Here is a 25,262-nt window from a genome sequence, read left to right as displayed (position 1 = left end):
ATGCTGTCTGAAAGGTGGCTTTATATTAACAGAATATTAATCTCTTTCATGTCATCTAGCACTTGAATGGCTTAGATCACTTGATTGTTTCAACTGACAAGACTTAAACATATGTGAAAACTCTCTTTAGGAAGCAGCATTGGCCCGGTCATTCAGTTATAATTGTTTTTTTTTTTTTTTTTTCATTATTGTTATAAATACATAAACAGATGACTCAGGTTTACTTTACATCCTGCCTAAGAACGGCTCATCCTGTAATTTGGAATTATCTTAATTCACAATTATTGTCAAATGCAAATTTCTAATTTATTTTTTATTTGATTAACTTACATTTTGGACTAATCACCTTCTCATCATGTCTCTCTCTGGGCAGATTTTGGTTGGGTGCGCACACGGTGGATCTGGTCTATCAGGGTTCGCTGCTGTCTACCCTGGAGGAGGTTCTGCTGGTGCTGCTGGGCCCCCTGACCTTGAATGCAGCTACGCTACTGCTGCTCCTGATCAGATGGGGCTGTCAGCTAACGTTTGGCTCACCGCCCTCCTTCCTGTCAAAGTTTATCATGGCTGCGGCGGTGTGGACAGTGCTGGACCCTCTGGCGGTCTTTTCTGTGGATGCCGTCCTAGGGGTAAGTCACTTAAAATAACGTGGACACTTCTGCACTGTAAATAGAAGTTTCACATTATCTTAGCAAAGTCACTTTACAAATAAAACTGAATGTGAGGGCAGGGATGGGATAGACAGACTGTAGAGAGAAATGATTATTCAGGATTATAGGTGTATTTTTGGTTGGAAATATTAAATACTGCACTATACATAATGCTGAATAACAAAATATGAAAAAAAACAAACAAACTAGAATCCGATATCACATAGACTATTTTACAGATGTCACTATTTGAACTGAAAAACCTAGGACCTAAGCTAGATAGATAGATAGATAGATAGATAGATAGATAGATAGATAGATAGATAGATAGATAGATAGATAGATCGATAGATAGATAGATAGATATGCTGTATGATATTTCAATAGAAATTACATTAAGTCCTATGTGGGTCAAAAAAGATAATAGATAAAATTATTTTGTTTATATATCATGTAATAAAAGTGTCTGCATTTCATTTAGTTTACATTGAATATTCTTTTAGAGATATTATTTCTATAAAAGTTATTATTTTTTTTAAGCATGCACAAGTGTACTTCTTTCACAATGGTTAAAATAATGCTTCCCCATATTACAAGTAAAACCAAGAAAAAAAAACATATAATTTAATAATAATAATAATAATAATAATAATAATAATAATAATAATAAATGCGTATGTTTAAACTCCATATGTATTTAAAATGGTTTTAATGTTCCTAATGCTTTTATGTTTTTACATTTAAACAGAATAAATAATGGGACAATATGTTTGTGTATTTATGTTTTATATGGAGGAGAAAGTTGTGATTTTGTGAAACGTGTTTTGTTTGCTCAGCGTCTGTCCTACAGTGCAGAGGAACCGTTAGCAGATGCTGCTAAGCTGTACTGGCATTTCTTTCGGACTGAGCAGTCGGGCACAGCAGGCATCATCATCACACTCTTCTTGTACGGTGTCCACTGCATCCTTTCCTTCACCTTCCTTTATGTTTACTTCCTCAGGTAAAGAATCTTAAAAAAAAAAAAAAAAAAAAAAAAAAAACAATCTAACAAACACAAAATCAAAAGTTTGTCCAATTCATTTGTAGTTGTTCTAATGTTTCACCTGCAATTTGTAACGTGCCCTTATGCCACTGCAAATTATTTTACATTTTGCCTAACTTCAAGCAGCCACTTCTGCAGCAGGCTTTGGTTCTGGAACTATTTTCCCAATCATTTACACCAAATGCATTTTTAGAAAAAAAAATAAAATCTTGAACTAAGTCAAAGTTTTAATCAGAGTCTTGAACTGAACACAAGTAGCTCTCTAATTCACTGCAGAATTGTGCACTACGTGCAGTATAGTGAAAATTAAACACTTCACTAATCACTAAATCATTTCGAGATACATTTTGGTTTAGGAATATAATTCTCTCTAGGAGTGTCATCCTGGATGAGCTCCAAATTTCATCAAACTGCAGCCAGATACAGCAAGCAGGCCAGGACACATACATTGATGATGCAGTGTAAGTGCTTTAAAAATAAGCAAAGTTAAGTGGGAGAGAAAAAGCACCTGATGAAATGAGTGCAAAAAGTGGCCGCGAGAAGATCCTTTCCTCTGAACAGACCTAATTCAGGGCATTTATTTTATAGGAGAACTCACCTGACCTTGACGAGGCATTCTTCATTTGCCAGTTTTAATTGTACAAGAGGGAGAAAGAAAACAGAAGGCTGCTTGCAGGGCAGCCAAGCATGTCAGCAGAGCGATATATTAACATATAACATATATACCACACATTTATATTTAACAGAAAGCAACAAACCTTGTGTCATAAATGTAAATGACTTGACATTTAGGTAACAGCAGTTTTGAGTTTGTATATAGTAGGGGAAAGGTGACAATGTTGAGAAAAAATATGAAAAAAGGGATGCAAGATGAGAAGATTAAATTATTTTGACACAGTATTAGTTTTTTTTATTCAGCATCCAAGTAATAAATGATGTCTATCTTCAGAAAAGGAATTTCACAATACGAACCAAAACGCAGTTTTCACTTTGCCGTTATTTTTCCTGTCAACTTGAGAGTTTGTGTGTGACCTTCCTGGTGGAAGTGTCAAAAGTGTCACAACACTGCAGTCCACACGATTCAGAGTCTGAGATTATGGCAGTGTATTTTCGGACAGGGAACCCCTGAGGGACATCCAGCCAATGAAGTCCTGTCCACCAGCACATAAGCATCATAAACAGGCCGTATCAAGAGCTTTCTGCTCATTACCGTCGTCTGACAGCCAAGTGTTGATGTAATGCAGTTTGATTTAATACTCCCATGAAATTAAAGAATAAATAATCAGAGAAATGACATGAAGATGAGCTGAAATCACCACAGGGTTTGTTAATATGCATGACAGACGTAATGAACATTGGGGTTTATGATTATATTACCAGGAACCAAATTGTGATGTGTTTTGAAATAATGACCACCAAGGATCATGTACAATAAAGTATATATATATATATATATATATATATATATATATATATATATATATATATATATATATATATATATATATATATATATATTTTTTTTTTTATGTTCAAATTGCTGTTACTGGGCAAGATCATACTGCACAAAATCATATTAACCAAACATGGAAAACCTTTGATTTTAAGGCTAAATTTGGACCAACAAGTCAAGAAATGCATGTGTAAGATATAGATATGAAATCGACTGTTCATGGATTTCTTTTCATGTACCATCCCTGTTTTGAATATTTAGGTCTTTAATCACACAGACTGTAGCTTTAAGGACTGGAATTAAAACAAAGGACCCAAAACTGTAACAACCTGATTTTTCACTAATCAGTGTAGAATGGTCTCAGAGAAAGAGCTTTCATCTTGTTTCTCAATGGCTGGGCTTTTATCCCACACTGGATGGACGACATTAGGTGTCAGCTGTAGAGGCGGGTGATGTCTCATGCCAGTGCACGGTTCTAGGATGGCAGGGTTGGCGCGTCTAACATGGGTTAAAGCTGAAGGGTGGTTGTGCTGTGTGAATGTAGGCCAGCAGTCTGATTGTGAGTAGGCTTGCGCGTTTTTATGGGTTATCTGCTTCTATTCACTGTGTGGAGAGAAGCACTGACACAGTGCCTGACCTATTTCTAAAATAACGCCTGAGGATACACGTATAGATAGAATGAACTGTTATCCGTTTTTAATTACATTTTAGCAAGCCCTGATTCACTCCCTGCAAAGCAGGAAAAAAAACATTTTTTTTATTTTTCTTTCGTTTGTCAGAAAATATATAAACACAATCAGACATTTGATGTGGGACCACAGGTGAACTTGTTATTTTAAAATAAGAGGTGAATAGTGGCTCAACTAAAGTGTCTGTTTTAAAGCAGTGAACGGTGACTGAACGATTCTCCTCTTCAACATCTGGTCAGTTGAGAGGCTTTCAGGCTAACAGTCTCATTGGTTGAGAGGCAGATACTAGAATGTGCTAGTTTTCCTGGTTCTTTGTTTGATTCCTGATCCTTACATTTCTTTGTGTTGAAATTTTGTCAGGAATATTTTGTTACAGGCAATTTTAAATGGTGAATGGCATCATTGTTCAGTGCTGTATCCTTCTTCAGAGTTCGGTATCTAAAACACTTCAAACACTAAAACCTGATGGTTTATGGGAAGTCTTGTTTTTTTTTTTTTTTTTTTTTTTTTTTTTTATTCATAGCTTTATATAACATCGGAAAAGTCCTTTAACTGTTGGCTAGACAAAACAACCAACAAACCCACATTCTCTGGGACTGCTTGAACACCTTGTCATTAAGATGTATTTGAATGCCTTAAGTTATAATAGAAATGTACACATGCAATGTACTTACTGTATAACTGTTATTGCTACATGAGCGGGCTTTTCTGATAATGGTCCAGTGCTATTAGGATCAAATTGACTAAACACAGTCACTCTAATACAAATTCTAATAAATATGTTTTAGGATGTGCCTAGTTAGGATGTGCCTAACTTTAACTTTGTAAGTTAATGCAAGATTTATAAACTTTCTGGCACCTTTAATGACTTTCCCCACCAAAGAAGCCAACTGTGTTGACTGTGGCAGATGGCTAGGCCTAACGGTTGTTCTTGAGCACCCTGCAAAAGCTATAGCTAATGGCTAACTAGCCATTGATGTGAGAGGAAATAACTGAAACAAGTCCAGGACCTTCTTGGACAACATTTTTTAATTTCTTAGACTTGTTGGTATAGCCCCACTAGCCCAATGATGGTTCAGTGAGTGGCTGAGAGGAACAATGTATTCGGTTGACAAATTCAAACAAATGTAAAGTGCTGACAGTAGGCAGAATGTAAATACAACGTAACAATGACAAGAAAGTGCTAATTAATCTATGATGCCTTTTAGTGACATTTATTAACATTTTGTGCAACCTATAGCTCCATTGAAAATAATTGCCAATTAGTTGGCCTAATTTCAGAAGACCTGGTGACCTTGCACTGGTGCCAAGGTCCCCTTGAAACATATCAGGGCCACAATCAACACAGTGATCACCTGACCCCACTACCATGGATCAACTGCCCCACTACATAGCCTGACTTTTGAAAAAAAAAAACTTTTTTATAATAATAATAATAATAATAATAATAATAATAATAATAATAATAATAATACAAATAATAATAATCTGCTTTCATCTTGTCGTAGGTCATGTACACACAGAGATTTTTCACAGAGAAATGTATATCGTATCAGCGTTTCACCCAGACGGATCCTGCATTTTGGGAGCCTTAAACTGCTATTTTGTGAAACCAGGCCCTTATGAAACAAAAATATATTGCAGTATATTGGAAAATATCATGTAATATATTAGGCATATATTCTTATATATATATATATATATTTATTTTTTCCAATATATTGCAATATATTGAAAACGGTAATCATTTGTATATTTTGCAATATCAATCAATCAATCACCTTTATTTATATAGTGCTTTAAACAAAATACATCGCGCCAAAGCACTGAACAACATTCATTTGGAAAACAGTGTCTCAATAATGCAAAATGATAGTTAAAGGCAGTTCATCATTGAATTCAGTTATGTCATCTCTGTTCAGTTGAAATAGTGTCTGTTTTAATTTGCAATCAAGTCAATGATATCGCTGTAGATGAAGTGACCCCAACTAAGCAAGCCAGAGGCGATAGCGGCAAGGAACCGAAACTCCATCGGTGACAGAATGGAGAAAAAAACCTTGGGAGAAACCAGGCTCAGTTGGGGGGCCAGTTCTCCTCTGACCAGACGAAACCAGTAGTTCAATTCCAGGCTGCAGCAAAGTCAGATTGTGCAGAAGAATCATCTGTTTCCTGTGGTCTTGTCCTGGTGCTCCTCTGAGACAAGGTCTTTACAGGGGATCTGTATCTGGGGCTCTAGTTGTCCTGGTCTCCGCTGTCTTTCAGGGCAGTAGAGGTCCTTTCTAGGTGCTGATCCACCATCTGGTCTGGATACGTACTGGATCCGGGTGACTGCAGTGACCCTCTGATCTGGACACAGACTGGATCTGGTGGCCACGGTGACCTCGGAACAAGAGAGAAACAGACAAATATTAGCGTAGATGCCATTCTTCTAATGATGTAGAAAGTACGGTGTTATGTGAAGTGTTCCGGTTCCAGTTTACCTAATTAATGCAGCCTAAAAATCCTTTAACGGATTTGGATATTAAAAGCATATTAGTATGTTATGTGTATGCCAGGTTAAAGAGATGGGTCTTTAATCTAGATTTAAACTGCAAGAGTGTGTCTGCCTCCCGAACAATGTTAGGTAGGTTATTCCAGAGTTTAGGCGCCAAATAGGAAAAGGATCTGCCGCCCGCAGTTGATTTTGATATTCTAGGTATTATCAAATTGCCTGAGTTTTGAGAACGTAGCGGACGTAGAGGAGTATAATGTAAAAGGAGCTCATTCAAATACTGAGGTGCTAAACCATTCAGGGCTTTATAAGTAATAAGCAATATTTTAAAATCTATATGATGTTTGATAGGGAGCCAGTGCAGTGTGGACAGGACCGGGCTAATATGGTCATACTTCCTGGTTCTAGTAAGAACTCTTGCTGCTGCATTTTGGACTAGCTGTAGTTTGTTTACCAAGCGTGCAGAACAACCACCCAATAAAGCATTACAATAGTCTAACCTTGAAGTCATAAATGCATGGATTAACATTTCTGCATTTGACAATATATTATATAATATATGTATCATCAATATATTATTAAATGTATTCAAATATCTAAAATATTAGAAAATAAAAAGGGAAAATAATATATTACAATATATCACAATATATTTTAAGAAATATATTGGTAAATATATTTTCCTTTCGTAAGGGGGTCTCGGATATATCTGAAAACGACAACTTTGTTTTCTTGTGTACAGCCAAACTGTATATTTTGAGAAACGATGATGTCATCACCCCACATTTCAACCCTAGTCAGACACTGCTATGTCATATAACAGCAACAACAGCAACAATGGCGGACTACATGCTTGTGTTCATGCTGCAGAAGCTACTGAGCCTATTAGCTTTACTAAATTTACTAGCTTTTCTTGTTGTTGTGTTGAGTTTGTATACAGCGTACGATGTTTATGTGCATGGTCCAAGTCTTCTTCTCCATTTTTGGTGTATCTCTGTGGCAGAATTACAGCCCCACATAATGGGCTGGCAAGTATACTACATCGTTTTGAACCAGTTTCAGTGGTTTCATGAGTACAATGATATTTCTTGAGACAATGCCATGCTTACAGAAGAACGAGGAAAAAAAAGATAAAATAGGAAAATAGGTCTTTGTGTGGATGACCCCTTAGTCATCTTAAGCCAATTATTGATTTATATCTTTATTTCAAAAATACTAAATTCCATCATGATTCTACATTGTTTATTATAAATCCCTGACATACAGTCAGAAATATGATTTTGAATACATATTGATTCACATTAAGACATTTACTAAATACATAATAGAATATGTGTACTCTGGCAATATCATTTTTTTTTTTTTTTTTTGATCTTAAATGAATGGGTTATCATCATTCATGCATACTTAGGTCATGTGCACATGCCATAGAAAAACAATCATCACACACTTTTTTTCCCTTGGTAGAATGATGGATCATTACATTTCACAAAGCCATACTGCTTTTCATCCTTTAAACTTTGCATGGTAGATGTTTCACTTTCTGGAGTGCTCATTACCCTTTTGAGCGAGAATAATCTCTTTTCCGCAGTGGAGGGTCAAGACATTTTGAAGAGAAGCCAAGCTGTGTGTTTTCATGCCAGATGATTCGTGCACTGACTAAGAGTGATGTCTGAGTAGGTGCCACCTTAAGACTAAATATCAATAACCATTCTGTAGTGGTCATATGAATCACAACTTCCTCACCAGACATAGATTCAGATACCGTTATAAACTCAGCTTCTTTGAAGAATGTTAGGATCTAGATATGATCTGAAGAGAGAGCCTCCCCAAACAATCACAAGCAAACAAGCCTCCTACACTGTCTTAGAATCCAACATTCAATGCACCTTCTCTGTGATGAGTGAGAGAGGAGGCTTTATTTGATATTATTCAGAAGTTTAAGACCCACTAGAGGTCCAAGACATCAGAGTAGAATGTAGGGAAGAAGAAAATACCAGAATTTGTTAAATGGATTTTCAAAAATGAAAATTCTGTCATCATTTACTCACCCCATTGCCATACCAAACCTGCATGAGTTGATTTCTTATGTTGAACATAAAATAAAATATTTTGAAGAATGCTGATAACCAAACAGTTTGACTTCCATAGTAGGAAAACAAATACTATTAAAAATCAATGAAACCACCAACTGTTTGATTACCAGCAATCGTCATAGTATCTTATTTTATGTTCAACATAAGAAAGCAACTTATACAGGTTTGGAACGACATGAGAGTGAGTAAATGATGACAGAATTTTCATGTTTGGGTGAACTATCCCTTTAACAAAGGTGTCAAACCTAGACTAGAGTCACTTCTGTTTTGCCGGTTTGACATTGATGGGTCAGGCCTGCTTTTTTGCCGAGCTGAAGCTCATCAGAATTTCACTCTGTTGGAAAGGTCAGATGAGCTGTTCGTCAGACGTTAACAGCCTTGACAGCAAAATGACCAGGATGTGACAAGGTGGCATAAAACACGTTTTAACTCTGAACCTCTATCCTGCAACTTTTTGTCGAACGAAGAAATAGTTTGCTGATCATCAGGTCATCTTTACAGGCTGTCCATGCCATTGAAACCCTTTAACCCGTATGAAACAAAAATATATTGCAGTATATTGGAAAATATCATGTAATATATTAGGCATATATTCTTATATATTGGATTTAATATTTATATTTTCAAATCATTTGTATATTTTGCAATATATTATATAATATATGTATCATCAATATATTATTAAATGTATTCAAATATATATTAGAAAATACAAAGGGAAAATAATATATTACAATGTATCACAATATATTTTAATGAATATATTGGTAAATATATTTTCCTTTCGTAAGGGAATAGTTGCTAAATTCTAATAATATGTGAGAAACGGATGGAAACATTGGTTAATATTCTTTAGGGTCTCTCAAATATAATTTGTACTTGTGTTTGTTTTAAAAAAAAAAAAAAAAGTCACCTTTACGAGCAGAAGACCAAGATTAACATCACCAACACCAAATGCTACTGGTTCCTTCATTTTACATGACCAAAAGAGATTTAATATATAGTATTCTTTTTTGGTGCTATAAATTAATAATTTTACCAAACCTTTCCTAACCTTCTACTTCTTTTAACAGACTTCACAATGATGGGAGACTATTAGATATCTACCAGCGGCTCCACAGCACTGAGGGAGCATTCTTTGTTCCACATGACATGGAGGTTTCCAACCAGGAGCTCAATTACATTGTAAAGAAGGCAGAGCAATGGAGAGGCTTCAATGGAGAGAGACGTAAGGTAAGTCTGAGGAAGTTCTTACCTGTTTACGGTGGTAACAACCAGCGCTAAACACTGGTCGAGAGAGAATATATTTTTGCATCAAGGCGATCCAGCTGTCATGGGCTGCATTGCCACACAACGCCTGAATGTTGCAAAGCTCTGCTCAAGTCTTGTGCTTAATTGGATTAATGGCTGTTTTAAAGGAGATGGGCAAAATGGTAGTTGATACTAATCCATCAGATTGCCTCTGCAAAAGATTTCTGTCTGTTTGATGGCTCATAGATGCCCGCTAGCATTTGTGAGTCAGAAAGCCTTTGTGAGGGTTTTCAGAAATGGACTGTCACATTGAACTGTTCACTGAGCTTTCTAATATGCATTATAATTAACATAAAATGGATTCAAAGGATATAACATTATTATTTCAAATCATTCTGTTTTCTTTAGTTACATTTGTGAATGCCAAAAAATTTGTCACAGAGGTTTTTAGCTAGTCTAATTAGTTGGGGCTAATTATCCAAAAAGGAATTCGGCTTGATTAATCCACGGAAATCAATTTCCAGCAATATTTCATTAAGAAAAAAGACTGCTCAATCAACAGTGGCACGCATGAGGACACACACTCAACACACATACACTGAGTTCACAACTTGGGTGGCAACTCCTCTTTAGTGCTCTTGATGAAGAAATGTTATTAGTTTTCAAACAAGTCATTAAAAAGGAATTCTGCAATTCCTAGCTCAAATCGTAGACTTTTGCAAATCATGTTATTTTTGCAGCCCTTTGCAATGACCCCTGTTTATGTTTTAGATTCAAAAAGTACTGCTACAGCTGTGGAAATATTAGTAATGTAGGTGCTACTAATTGGATGCAGTTGTTTAGATTGTAATTAAGAAACAGCATCGTTTAGCCAACACACTTGCAGAATCTTTTTCGAGCTAGAGCCGTCTCCATCCCAGAACCGCAGTCATAACCTCCTCTCTCATATTGGCCCTAATTTGCCGTTATTGAACTGATAAAATGCTAACACATTAAACACATTCGCCAGCATGATGAAAATTTAGGGTTATTGCATTTCACAATTTTTACATTATTCAGGCTGACGATTTTTCATTTAAATAAGACGGGCTAGGCTATTATTTCATAATTATTGTGGCAATTTCTCTATGCAAAAAGGGTCACTTTCCCAACTCAGCAAAGACATATCCCTATTAAACTAATTTGCCTACATGCAAATTTTTGTCATTTTTCCCTCATTAACTATTTATCAACACAGTAGAAAAAATATATGTTGGAGGGGAGGGAGCAGCTAGACAGTGCTGAAACTAATATTTTGCAACTCTAATGATTTTTTGCATCCTTAATTAGATAGAACATGCTTGATATGATTAGGCCAGGATGTAGTAGTTTTCATTAAAAATAGATTTCAGAAACTGTATTCCAAAGGTTCTCTCACAATTAAATAATGAATCCAGCACATTCCTTATTATGGACCCAATTAATATCGCTGAAAGAGGCATGATTTTAATAACAAGAGGCCACGAGGCCTTCATTAGCAGAGAATGGGGGTGGAGAGAGCATAGACAACATTTACAGGTACAGACAGAGCCACAGGACGCTTGGAAACTTGAAAAGTTTTAGCAGCTCTGTGGGCTGTGGCCAGTACTGTACATGTGCTGATCATTTCCAATGAATATTACAATTTTGCCGTAACTGACATAATTTGTCTTGGCCTCGGCACATCAAATATCAACTAAATATCATCATTACAATAAATATAATTTATCTCTCCTTTTTTAATGCATTTTGCATATTTAATAGACTTTAAAACATTAAAAAGTGACTACAGTGTCCTTTTACATTTTATTTGAAACTGCTATCCTATATATTTTTCTAATGTCTGTACAATTGTTACTGTACATGAACATTTTATGAGCTCATGATAATTAAACTTTTTTTATTTTATTTTTAGTTTTTTTCAGACCATGTCATCATATTAATGGATGAAACAGAAAAAAAAAATGACACTCTGATTTACTCTGACACTGACCAAAAATAAACATTCAAAATACATTTTTACGTAAATGAGATTCCATGTAATTTGTCATCTAGCCTATATTAGGTTATTAAAGCCAATAATTTGCTAATTTTAAGTAACTTGATTCCTGATATGAAGCACATTTTTCTTTATAGAGTAAAGAAACCGTTCTGACACTAAAACAGTTATGGGTAATTTATCATTAATGTAAGTTTCTTTTTCCGAGCACTATAGCAATAAAACAATCCACAATAAATAATTTTGCACGTGGCCTGGCTTTATTATTATCAAATTATGTATGTTTCAATGGGCGATCATAAAAAAAAAAAAAAAAAAAAAAAATACTAATCTGATTTTTTACTCTTTAATTAACTTCCTATTAAAGCTTATTTCCTTCTAGGCCATGAGATCAGCATTACTACATTAGTAACACATTGTCATACTAGCATTCAGACCCCACTGAATAAAAGTAAATGCTTGCACGCACAGTATGGATGGCCACACTGTAGGTTGTGGGTCTTTTGCTGAGAAACATTTCTATGGTGGTGATTGCAACCACATAGGCTTTATGTTCTAACTGCACTCCTATACTGTGTAGCCTATGTCTAGCGAAGGGGCCTAAAGTCAAAGTGTGTGGATAATGAGCTCATTAATTATGTATAGGCACTGCTGCAGATGGACCTCATTAATTGTATGCCGTCACCTTCTTGATTACTGTACCTGGAAGGGAGGTGCTAATGTCTGCCGTGCTTAAGCAGGTAACGCAAACTGTTTTGTCACCGTCTGTGTGACAGTGACAGAGGAGTCCGGCGTCGCCGTAATCTTCTCCGTAATTCACCAGAACGTTACGCTAATGGCTGCTGATAGCCCTGGAGATGTTTTCGCTACTGAATCGCATCGAGATTTGCACTCTGTCGTGCTATTTGTCTCCACATGTCTCAGTAATGTCTTTCCACGGGCTGAATTTAAGGAACACCCTAGGTGCTTTGCAAAACAACTGACAGGGGGCCCAACCTGTCGCAGGAAGGAGAACACACACATTGAAGATCTAATGACGAGCAGACTGCCACTGTCTTCCTGTGCACCCCCCACCACTCATCTCTCTGTCTCTCCGTCTGTAATTATTAAGACGGAGGTACGTGGGACCTCTTCATGCTGTTGCTGTAGTCCAATTCTGTGACATCAAATAACTCGCTCCAAACTTTCTCTCTCTATAGTTACCTTTGCTCAAATGATTAAATACTGTCACCTATATGCAGTATTTAAGAGTTGGAAAACAAATATTGCATTCACAATTAAAATTCCCCTACCTTTATGATATACTGTAAAAAAATGACAGTACAAGTGATTTATTTGTAATTATGTATTTTACCAAAATGGAATTATGCTGCTTTGCATTAAAGGAATAAAATACATTTTCATTATTTTAAATGTTGAACTGTTAAACTGTGGTGCATTTTTGATAAAGCAGAAACAAGAAAATGCAGCTTTGTGAAGTGTAAGAGACTATTAAAAAAAAAAAAAAAAATCTTACTGACCCTACATTTTTTACTTGGAAATATATATATTACATTATTACAATTAAAAGACACTGTATTACTAAATAACCACAAATACAGTTAATTTACTAAATATTTAAATATTGATCTGCATTATAATAATCAGCATAATTTTTAGGATTATTTTGCGTGCTACACTGTCACATTTCAAAATTTCGTATTTTATTATTATTATTATTATTATTATTATTATTATTATTATTATTATTATTTTATTTTTATTTTTTGTCCCATATACAATTCATGGCTTTTTCCAAAATGATCAGCTTTAGTTCTCACCTACAAAAGCTGACTAGTGGCCCATGACCGGCAAGCTCCGGAGACACTGTCAGGTAACAATGGGCCTGAAAAAGCCTTGGAAAAATACCCAAAACAGGAACATAAACACTGAAACGAAGGGGGAAGCTGCCCAGAATCTGCCCTGATATAGGAAGGGTCACAGGAAGGCACCTGCAGCCCTCCCCCCTCCACTCCGTTGGCCTGTTTGCTTGCATTAGTTCTGAAAGCCGCTTCTTCAATTACAGGAGGCTATTAGTGGACAGTGCACAGAGGCTGCAGGGCCCCAGGCTACAGCGGCACAGCCACACAACAGAGCTCAATACGACATGACTGCAGAGGGGACACGCCTGCCATGCAGAAAAGGTCAACGGCTTTCGGTGGGCAGCAATGTGTGAAAGTGTTGCAGTCACACAATGGTTTGGGAAGAGAGAGACACCAGTCTAGATTTGCGTGGAAGCCCCTCAGATTTTTCTTGGCTAATTTATTGCTTTGGTGTGTTTATAAAGCTGGTATTTTATTCAACATCTTCAGTTTGGTCACTTTTTCATGGTCACGGTTAAGTCTGGATTCTACTATGGATGGGTAATCAGTAAAAACAGAATCTTAGCAAGTGAGCAAGAGTTAGTTCACTCACGCGCTCTGAAAACATGGCAGCACTATGATTGTTTTTATACAGCGCTTGTTTTCCACATACCAGTTTGGTCGTTGGTTGTATCAGAGATGGACGTTTCTTTTAATTTTATCCGAACATATTGCACACGGTCAGCTGTCAAAACAATTGCAGCTGGGAGTTTGAAATTGAGTCCACATGTTAAAACTCATATAGATCCTGTAATCTCTCTCTCTCTCTCTCTCTCTCTCTCTCTCTCTCTCTCTCTCTCTCTCTCTCTCTCTCATAATGTAAAACAGAAGGAACAACTTGGATGGTCAGTAAGTCAGTGAACATAGTTTAAAGTTGCAGCACAACAGGGATTTTTTTATTTTTATTTATTTTTTTTATTTTTGAATTTTTGAAAAAAAAAAAAAGTTTTTAGGGAACAACTTCAACTGATTGTATCTATCATGCAACAGAGCCTGAAAACAGATGTAGTGTATTGCTAAAACAACAGTCAATTAGAATTAGGCACATATATGGGATAATGCATGGCTAGTTATGCATCAAACAATTTTAATGCATTACGTGGAGGCCAAGAGCCACCCGATGCTATTTTTTTGGCCTCCACGAACAAGCTGGAATCAATACAGTTGGACAATTATTAATGTATTTATTTATTTATTTTAGAATGACACTTAGGTAGTATCTATCTATCTATCTATCTATCTATCTATCTATCTATCTATCTATCTATCTATCTATCTATCTATCTAATTGTTTTAGTTTTAGTTTTAGCTATGATAACCCTTCCTTAAATGCTGTAAAGAACAATTGTTTATTTAAAGTTGTATTCATAATAAATTAACTTTACAATTATTTAATTAACTTTAACAATTTAACAGGATCTGGTTTGTGTTGTGTCTGAAAACACCCCGTAGCTATAGTAAAATTACTGTAATGCACAGTTGTGTGTTCTTATTGCTTTAACAAAGTGTTAAGGTGAAGGAGTTACATTTTTTAATTTGTGAAGCAAATTTTCAACACGCTTACAATTTGTATCTATTTTATTTTTTTAGTAAATTGGTCACTTATTCTCATTTGTATGTTATTATATGATCTACTTACACCCCACTGATGCTTAGGTTTTTTTTTTTTTTTTTTTTTTAAATCACACTTTTCTGTACGAGTCAGCCGTCAGGGTATTTTTTGGTAGTCAACAAGGACAACAAAGGATCAGTATAGACACAGTCTTTAATCAATGAGTCAAAATATGCAGGAGAATAACAAGAAGCTCAGAGATACATATTCAGGAAACAAACAAAAGTAAATACCTTAGTATTTACCTAAATACCTTAGGTAAATACCTAAGTTGACACAGGTGAAACTAATTAGCAACTAGCAACTAACAAGGGGTAATCAAGAACCAAACTGACATGAGAGGAATGAAATAGCAGCTAAACTAAACATAAACATTACACCACCTTGTAATTTTTTTATTTTCTCATGATATCTTTTGTTCTGTTGAAGATCCAATCTGTAAATTAAAACCCAAATGAATCACTCTGATTGGTTTTTAGTTTTTAGCCAGTATAGTTGCTGATCCTCAAGTAAATCTATGAGCAGATTGGTGCATGCAAAACCATTTTTAATATGAACGTAAATATCCCTGACTCTCTCCCCTCCAAACAAACCTCGAAAAAGTTTCACTTCCAGGCATTAGTGCTTCATGCAAGTCGCTGTTTCCTTTCCGGAGTTGTTTATGGATTAAATGGGCTTTTTAAGCATTTATAAAAGCAGATTAGTAACAGTGAATTATGCAGATGCATGAAGCAGATTATCCTGAGCTCAGATACTATCTCCTCTTTATCTGTCTCTGCTTGGAGTCTGAAGTTAAATATTCATGCCTGTTTAGTTTATAAATCTCTCTACCAGCCCAGTTTCAGTCAAGCACACGTCACAGTAGATTGGCATTACATTAGCATGGGTTCATTGAGGTAAATGAGTTGCGCTGTCAGAAGAGCGCTCACTCTGTCCGCTGCTAACAAGCAATAAATAAACAATACAAATGATCTTGAGATGACTCATTTTGTGCGTTCTGATGTTCAGCAGTTGTTTGTCAAGTCTGTGGGAGCAGTAGGGCAGATATAAAACCATTCCACAGCCATATCATACTCGAGCACTGCAGATTCATGTTGCCCTAATTACACAAACAGCATGCTCTACCATGCGTGCGGTGATAATGCACAGAACATGCAGCCAGAGAAACCCATTCAGAGAAATCTCAATGAATCAATATTATAGTTTTGCATAGAAAGAAGCATTCAGGTTTTGGAAGTATTCCAATACCTAATTATCTATAGACCTATTTCTTTTTTTAAGAATCGCATGTTTTTGACTCACAGTTCTGACTTTATATCTTAGACTTGTGAGATATAAACTCTAAGTTGTGACATGAGAACTTCCAAATTTTGAGAGAAAATAAAAAAGCAGAATTCTGAGAATTACTGAGAGTTCATTTCATCTGATAATTGTGAGAAAAAAAAAAGTTTTAAAAAATGTGAGATAAAAACATTATTATTATTATTATTATTATTATTATTATTATTATTATTATTATTATTATTATTATTATTATTATTAATCCTGTGGTAGAAATTGACTTCCATAATTAATTGATGGTATATGCTGTTTTTGAATCTCTGTATCTCTGTGTAGATACACACACCCTCTATACACATTAATTTAAAACGCACACACACATTTTACATATACATACATATATACCTGTATGTATATATAAATCACACACACACACACACACACACACATATATATATACTCACACAGACAGACAGACAGACAGATAGACAGATAGATAGATAGATAGATAGATAGATAGATAGATAGATAGATAGATAGATAGATGAATATGTATGCCTGATTTTGCATAGGCCAGTGTTTACCAAGGTATCATTTCGTAAGATTAGTTCCCTATCTGTCGGTCACTACGAGTTATGTCGACCGACAAATGGGGTCTCACTTGGGAGGCCAATCATCTCTGATTTTAAGAGAAAACGCCAATGAAATTGGCAAGTGGATTAACACACCTGAGCCACTCCCCGTGCCAGCGGGTATAAATAGGGCGACAGGTGCATCCACTCATTAGATTTTTGCTTCGGAGCCGAGTAGTCGATGAAGAAGATCACTACAAAGCCATTCATCTTTGTTTTTGGTAGAGCTGTTCCTGGTCGGTGTGACGGCGCGTTACAGTGGTGTCCCTGCGAGCGGCGATTCCCCTGGGCGCTTCGGCTAAAAGAGACAGTTCTCTAAAAGAGCAAATCACGGACGATTCGCGTCTTTTTCAAGATGCCGTTTCGTCCGTGTCCTTCTGGATGCGGTCGTTTCCTGTCTTCGGTTGACGGTCACGAGCGTTGTCTGCAGTGTCTGGGCGTCCAACACGCTGAGGCTGCGCTCGTGGATGATTCATGCGTCTACTGTGGGCGTATGAACATGGCAGCGCTGCGATCGCGTCTCTCACTCCTCAAGGGGAGTGCAGCAGACCCCTCTGTCGCCACCCGTCCCGGTCTCTCTGGCTCGAGCAGAGGGCCGCCGGCTGGCGCTCTGGGAGATCTGAGGATCACAGTGAGAGCTTCTCCGCCGGGCCACGCCCCACGGACCTCTCACTCCTCACGCAGCGACTGTCCCGTGCAGCTGCCGATTGATTCTGCTGGGCCGTCTCACAGCGGTCCCAGCGTGTCTTTCGGTGCGCCGCCCGAGGACCAGATGTCGATTGCTGCATCGGGGGATGGGTTATCGACCTCTGAGGATGAAGGTTCGGCGGGGCTGCCCCCCTCGGGTGTTGTCGCTACTGCCGAATCGGACTTGGAGTTGTCGGCCATGCTTGCCCGGGCAGCCGTGAGTATCGGACTGGAGGTGACTACACCGCCCAGTCCCGAGCCCTCACGGCTGGATGATTGGTTTCTCGGCGCGGGACGCGGCTCACAACCTCGTTCTGCTCCGGTGCCTTTCTTCCCGGAGGTGCATGAAGAGGTGACGAAGTCGTGGACGGCCCCTTTCACGGCCAGAAGCCGCTCTTCTCCCTCTTCCATCCTCACCACCCTCGATGGCGGGGCAGCCAGGGGGTACGTAGAGGTTCCCCAGGTGGAGAGGGCGGTTGCGGTGCACTTGTGCCCACAAAACGCCGCCACTTGGAGGAATCGTCCGCGCCTCCCGTCCAAGGCCTGTAAGCTGACGGCCGCACTCGCTGCCAAGGCTTACAGTGCTGCGGGCCAAGCTGCCTCTGCCCTGCATGCCATGGCTATCCTGCAGGTACACCAAGCCAAGGCACTCAAAACCATGCACGAGGGTGGTACCGACCCGGGGTTGATGCAGGAGCTGCGCACGGCGACCGACTTCGCCTTACGGGCAACGAAGGTCACGGCGCGGTCCCTCGGGAAGGCGATGTCCACGCTGGTGGTCCAGGAGCGGCATCTCTGGCTGAACCTGGCTGAGATGAGGGACATGGACAAAGCGCGCTTTCTCGACGCCCCCATCTCCCAGGCAGGCCTGTTCGGCGACACTGTCGAGGACTTTGCCCAGCAGTTCTCGGCGGTACAGAAGCAGACTGAGGCCATCCAGCACATCCTGCCCCGACGTGTCTCTCCGGCTGCCACCGTTCCGTCGCGGGTAGCGCCTCAGCCTGCTCGTCGCCGTGGGCGCCCCCCTGCGTCCTCTACGCCAGCTCCGCCCCGTGCTGAGAGTTCTTCGAGGCCGGCGCGTCGAGCCCCGCGCAGGAGAGCGGCGCCCCCCGTGTCACTCCCGGCTGCGAAGTCCTCCAGGAAGTCGACCAAGCGGCCCTGACACGGGCAACTCGGAGATGCGGAGAACTGCTCTTCAGGAGATGGCGAAGACAGCGCCACTCCTTCCCCCGGAGGAGGGCCGGGCGGAGAATCTTCAGTTTCTGTTTTGTTCTGTTCCGCCACTGGCCGGCTTGCGCTGCCCAACCCGTCACGCTGGCTCATCCGGACGGTTCGACTCGGCTATGCGATTCAATTCGCCCGGCGACCCCCCAAGTTCAATGGCGTGCTCGAGACTTCGGTGGCAGTCCAGGACGCCCCTGTCTTGCGCGAGGAGATTGCTGTCCTCCTGGCGAAGGATGCAATCGAGCCGGTCCCTCCAGCCGAGATGAGGACGGGGTTTTACAGCCCTTACTTCATCGTGCCCAAGAAGAGCGGTGGCCTTCGACCTATCCTGGATCTGCGAGTCTTGAATCGGGCCCTACACAAGCTCCCGTTCAGGATGTTGACGCAGAAACGCATTATCAAATGCGTCCAGCCCCAGGACTGGTTTGCAGCGATCGACCTGAAAGACGCGTACTTTCATGTCTCTATCCTCCCTCGTCACAGACCGTTCCTGCGCTTTGCTTTCGAGGGTCAGGCATGGCAGTACAAGGTCCTCCCCTTCGGGCTCTCCCTGTCCCCCCGTGTCTTCACGAAGGTCGCGGAGGGCGCCCTTGCCCCACTTTGGGAAGTGGGCATCAGGATCCTCAACTATCTCGACGACTGGCTCATTATGGCCCGGTCCCGAGAAGAGTTGTGCGATCACAGGGACTTCGTGCTTCGGCACCTCAGTCAGTTGGGGCTTCAGGTCAACCGAGAGAAGAGCAAGCTCTCCCCTGTGCAGAGAATCTCTTATCTCGGTATGGAGTTAGACTCGGTGAGTATGACGGCACGTCTCACCAGCGAACGTGCCCACTCAGTGCTGAACTGCCTGAGTTCCTTCAGAGGCAGGACAGTGGTACCACTGAAACACTTTCAGAGGCTCCTGGGGCATATGGCATCCGCAGCCGCAGTCACGCCGCTCGGATTGCTTCATATGAGACCACTTCAGCACTGGTTACACTCCCGAGTCCCGAGATGGGCATGGCGCCGCGGTACACATCGTGTCACCATCACACTGATGTGTCGCCGCCTATTCAGTCCTTGGTCGGACCTTGCCTTTCTACGGGCCGGTGTGCCCTTGGAACAAGTGTCCCGGCACGTTGTTGTCACAACAGATGCCTCCAACTCGGGCTGGGGCGCGACATGCAACGGGCAGGCAGCCTCAGGGTCCTGGACAGGACCTCGACTGCTTTGGCACATCAACTGCCTGGAGTTGCTGGCAGTGCATCTAGCTTTGCGACGGTTTCGTCCGCTAGTGCTGGACAAGCACGTGTTGGTCCGCACGGACAACACTGCGGCTGTTTCGTACATCAACCGACAAGGCGGGTTACGATCACGCCGCATGTCTCAACTCGCCCGTCATCTCCTCCTCTGGAGTCAGACGTGGCTCAAGTCGCTGCGCGCTGTCCACATCCCGGGGGAGCTCAATCGTGCAGCCGACGCGCTCTCACGACAGCTCACTTTCCCCGGGGAATGGCGACTCCATCCCCAGACGGTCCAGCTGATTTGGAGTCGATTCGGGGAAGCCCAGGTAGACCTGTTTGCTTCCCACGAGTCCTCCCACTGCCAGCTGTACTATTCCCTGTCCCAGGCCCCCCTGGGCACAGATGCACTGGCACACAGCTGGCCTCGGGCTTTACGCAAGTATGCGTTTCCCCCAGTGAGCCTGCTCGCACAGACACTGTGCAAGGTCAGGGAGGACGAGGAACAGGTCCTGTTGGTTGCGCCTTACTGGCCCACCCGGACCTGGTTTTCGGAACTCATGCTCCTCGTGACAGCCCCTCCCTGGCGCATCCCCCTGAGGAGAGACCTTCTCTCTCAGGGGCTTGGCACCATTTGGCACCCGCGTCCAGATCTCTGGAACCTCCACGTGTGGCTTCTAGACGGGACGCGGCAGACCTAAGTGATCTGCCCCCAGCAGTGGTAGACACTATCACTCAGGCTAGAGCCCCTTCTATGAGGCAGGCCTATGCTCTGAAGTGGAGTCTGTTCACGAATTGGTGTTCTTCTCACCGAGAAGACCCCCGGAGATGCCCGGTCAGAGTCGTGCTTTCTTTCCTGCAAGGTAGGCTGGAGCGTGGGCTGTCACCCTCCACCCTGAAGGTGTATGTGGCTGCCATTGCAGCACATCACGATGCAGTGGACGGCCGGTCCCTGGGGAGGCATGACCTGATCGTTAGGTTCCTGAGGGGTGCCAGAAGGTTACATCCTCCTAGGACACCCCTGATTCCCTCCTGGGACCTCTCTATTGTCCTGGCGGGACTTCAGAGGGGTCCCTTTGAGCCGCTGGATTCGGTTGAGCTTAAGTTCCTGTCTCTCAAGACAGCGCTCCTGATCGCGCTCACTTCCATCAAGAGGGTCGGGGACCTCCAAGCATTTTCGGTAAGTGAAGAGTGCCTTGTGTTCGGGCCGGCCTACTCTCACGTTGTCCTGAGACCCCGGCCTGGATACGTGCCCAAGGTTCCCACCACTCCCTTCCGAGACCAGGTGGTGAACCTGCAAGCGCTGCCCCTGGAGGAGGCAGATCCAGCCTTGTCGTTGCTGTGTCCCGTAAGAGCGCTCCGCATATACGTGGACCGCACCCAGAGCTTCAGAAGCTCTGAGCAGCTCCTGGTCTGCTTTGGAGGTCAGCAGAAGGGGAAGGCTGTCTCTAAGCAGAGGTTGGCCCACTGGATAGTGGACGCCATCGCCTTGGCTTACCATTCCCAAGGCGAGCCGTGCCCCCTGGGGGTGAGGGCCCACTCCACACGGAGTGTGGCCTCCTCCTATGCGTTGGCGCACGGCGCCTCTCTGGCAGACGTTTGTCGAGCTGCGGGCTGGGCGACACCTAACACCTTTGCGAGGTTTTACAACCTCCGTGTAGAGCCAGTTTCCTCCCGTGTGTTGGGTAACAGGTAATTGGCGGGAAGGGCTGGCTGGGTGTCTCGCTTGCTGCGCCATTCCCCCTAACACGGGGATGTGAGCGCCTTCTTCTCCCAGTAGAGTTCCCCGGTTGGCGTACCCTGGTCGAGCATCCTCCAGCACCCTCGGCGTCAGACTTGGCGGAGCAGTCTGTCGCCAGGCCCAGTACTGGCGTTAGCATGCCCGGAGCCGGTCAGCCCCCGTACTGGGCTAGGTGTCCATATGGCTGGGTTCCCTGCGGGTAATCCCATATGTGTATTTTTCCACGGTAAGGTTTCCCTCTTGGCAAACCCGTGTCTTCCCTTGACAGATCGCTCTGTCGGTCTCTTCTGGCAGCCGTCCCATCCCTACTCCAAGGTAGGACCTGCCTCAGAGACCCCTTCCATATGTAGTACTGCCCCCTGGGTCAGTCCATATCAGTATATCCACATGTCACCTCCCTACGGGTAGGATGTGGTCTCCGTAGCGACCCTTCCTAAAGGCTCGCTTCCCCATTGTCTTGCCAGCTGAAAGAACAAATAGGGAAGATTTGAAGCAATCTTTCACTGAAGGTTGAAATCCCTTCCATTTACTTTATGTGGGCGGAACAGCAGCATGGCCTTCTCCAGCAGCGATGTACTCACCCTTTGGCCCCTTCGGTACCAAGGTCAGTGAATTTGCGCTGGGGCTTTGGGAAGGTTACGACCTTAAGCGTAGCTTTTGTGGCACGCCAAGGCTTGTCAACAATTGCAGCGCCTCAGGGTTGTGACAAGGTTCAGGTTATGGCGTTTTCCATAGGACCCCATTTGTCGGTCGACATAACTCGTAGTGACCGACAGATAGGGAACGTCTCGGTTACGTACGTAACCCTCGTTCCCTGATGGAGGGAACGGAGACGTTATGTCCCCATGCCACAACCTTGAACCATTCGCTGTTGCCGGGACACGTTCTCGGCTCCTCAGCGTAAAACCTAATGAGTGGATGCACCTGTCGCCCTATTTATACCCGCTGGCACGGGGAGTGGCTCAGGTGTGTTAATCCACTTGCCAATTTCATTGGCGTTTTCTCTTAAAATCAGAGATGATTGGCCTCCCAAGTGAGACCCCATTTGTCGGTCGACATAACGTCTCGGTTACGTACGTAACCCTCGTTCCCTGATGGAGGGAACGGAGACGTTATGTCGACCGACAAATGGGGTCTCACTTGGGAGGCCAATCATCTCTGATTGTTATCACAAACTACACATTTGATCGTTAAGCAACAAACATGGGATAGGAAACAACAATTGGGCAAATAGTTTATTGTTAATTCGATGTAGCTAGTTTATTAAAATGTTAGCAATGTTGTACTATTTCAGTCATGAATCAGTAGTAGTAGTAGTTGTAGTAGTAGTAACTCATTACAATGCGTGCTGGGATTGCTTTCTCTCCAAAGGATACACACACTTTGTGAAATTTGGGCCAAAGTTAGTATTTTATAAAATCTTAGAACATGCCATATTGTTGCCTACAATTCCAGGCTTCACATCTGTGTGTACCTAAGATAACAAAAGACCGCACTAAGTGGGCAGCTCACTAGTTTGTATAAAAAAAAATATATATATATATAAATTTTTTTTTTTTTTTTTTTTTTTTTTTTTTTTTTTTTTGTATAGTTGTGTATTTTTGTTGAACAGCTTAACCCAGTATATCAGTATCTTGGCCTCTGGATGCCCTCACTGGCCCCACATTCACCCTACTGTTTAAACCCCAGCTGCAGCTCCGCTTTACTCTCTTCCAAGATCTTCTGCTGTAATCTGCCCATCACATCATACTGTACCAGGCCTGCCATGTGCAACTGCCACATAAATAACCCAGGCTGTCCGCCACACACACACACGCACGCACAGGCTCATTCAAATGCACCTGTCAACTTGATGAAGCACTCGCCCGCAGGGAAGCATTGTTTACATTTTCACTCCACTCTTCGCAAAAGTGAGATTCTAATTATTTTCCCACTGTAAATTAAAGCCAAGTGGGACAGAACTGAGAAGCTGCAGATTCCAGCGGTGGAGCGGCACTATATATAAACCGCTCTTAGGGAGAAGGGTGGGTAGAGCGCGAGAGGAAGGTCAGTGGTGTTTTGTCTTGAAAATACGAGAAGAAAACAGCAGAGCTACTTTTGGTGGGGAAAGCTAAAAATCTGTGCTGGGGAATTTATTTGTGAACCTGTGAGTTTGCCAAGTTGCAAGCTAGTTACAAGCTATTTAAAGAAATTCACTGTTTGTAATGAGAGCAGTATTTATAAAGCCCCAAAACAGTCATGTTCTCAACTGGAGTGTCAGCTTAAAAAAAAAAAAAAAAAAAAAGTTATACAAAATACCACTAAACAATATTTAATTTATAAATGTATTAAATTTAGTTTTTAGTTTTTCTGTTAAGCAACTTTTAAAAGAGGAGGGACAAAGCAATTTGTCAAAGAGCTAACAACGTGTTTACTAAACAATGCCAGGTTAATTAGACAACTAAATTAGGAAGCAAACTTGGGAAGAGGAAAACTGTAGAGAATTTATGTTGCTAAGCTAACAAATGAGTATTCTATTAAACTTCTACACACTAGCACACTATATATATATATTTTTTTTTTTTGGCAAAATAAAACTATTTATTGATTGTATTTGGTATTAAATGAATAAATAAATAATTGCATTTCACACACTAGGGTTTATACTGTCAAAGAACAATGTACAGTAAAGTCAAAATGGGGTAAATGAATATGCTCCATCATGCTAAATAAATAAATAAATACTCAAGATATCAATCAAACGCTCAGTCTGAACTTAAGAGTCTGCAGATGCAAATTTGGGCATTTATCAATCCAAAATAATAATAATAATAATAATAATAATAATAATAATAATAATTATATATATATATATATATATATATATATATATATATATATATATATATATATATATATATATATATATATATATATATATGTATATATATATATATATATATATATATATATATATATATATATATTGTTTTATCTGTTGCTTTTTATTTTATTCTTAGAGATGTTATTCACCCTTTAGATATGTTAAGATAGGTACTTTTTACAGTATAATTAGCAGTTGCATTTTGTTTTACACAAGAACATTTGGGTCCATTTGAAATCGCTGAATAAATTTGGCCCTTTTATGTCAGTATTTAAAAGCTGCTCTCATCTGACTGTGACTAGGCACTGCAGTTATTACTCCATTAAACAGCAGCTTTCGTACGTGCTGGCCAGCGTATTAGGGTTGTCGCGAGGAGGCAACCGCACTTAAATAATGCACTTATCAAATTTCGGAT

At 41.0% G+C, this 25,262-nt stretch overlaps 1 protein-coding gene across 1 annotated transcript in view; it reads left to right on the top strand.

Moving 5' to 3' along the window:
- Positions 1–25,262, top strand: part of ofcc1 (orofacial cleft 1 candidate 1) — an 85,394-nt gene that overhangs the window by 49,767 nt on the left and 10,365 nt on the right. The window contains exons 13-15 of the mRNA XM_052595827.1: positions 374–626; positions 1,484–1,647; positions 9,492–9,651. Of these exons, the coding sequence (XP_052451787.1) occupies positions 374–626; positions 1,484–1,647; positions 9,492–9,651 (577 nt within the window). The remainder of the gene's footprint in view (positions 1–373; positions 627–1,483; positions 1,648–9,491; positions 9,652–25,262) is intronic.

This window comes from Carassius gibelio, chromosome B24 (genome assembly GCF_023724105.1).
Source record: "Carassius gibelio isolate Cgi1373 ecotype wild population from Czech Republic chromosome B24, carGib1.2-hapl.c, whole genome shotgun sequence".
NCBI lineage: Eukaryota > Metazoa > Chordata > Actinopteri > Cypriniformes > Cyprinidae > Carassius > Carassius gibelio.
Note: the sequence above shows the minus strand (reverse complement) of the source record. Positions and strands in the feature narration are given on the sequence as shown.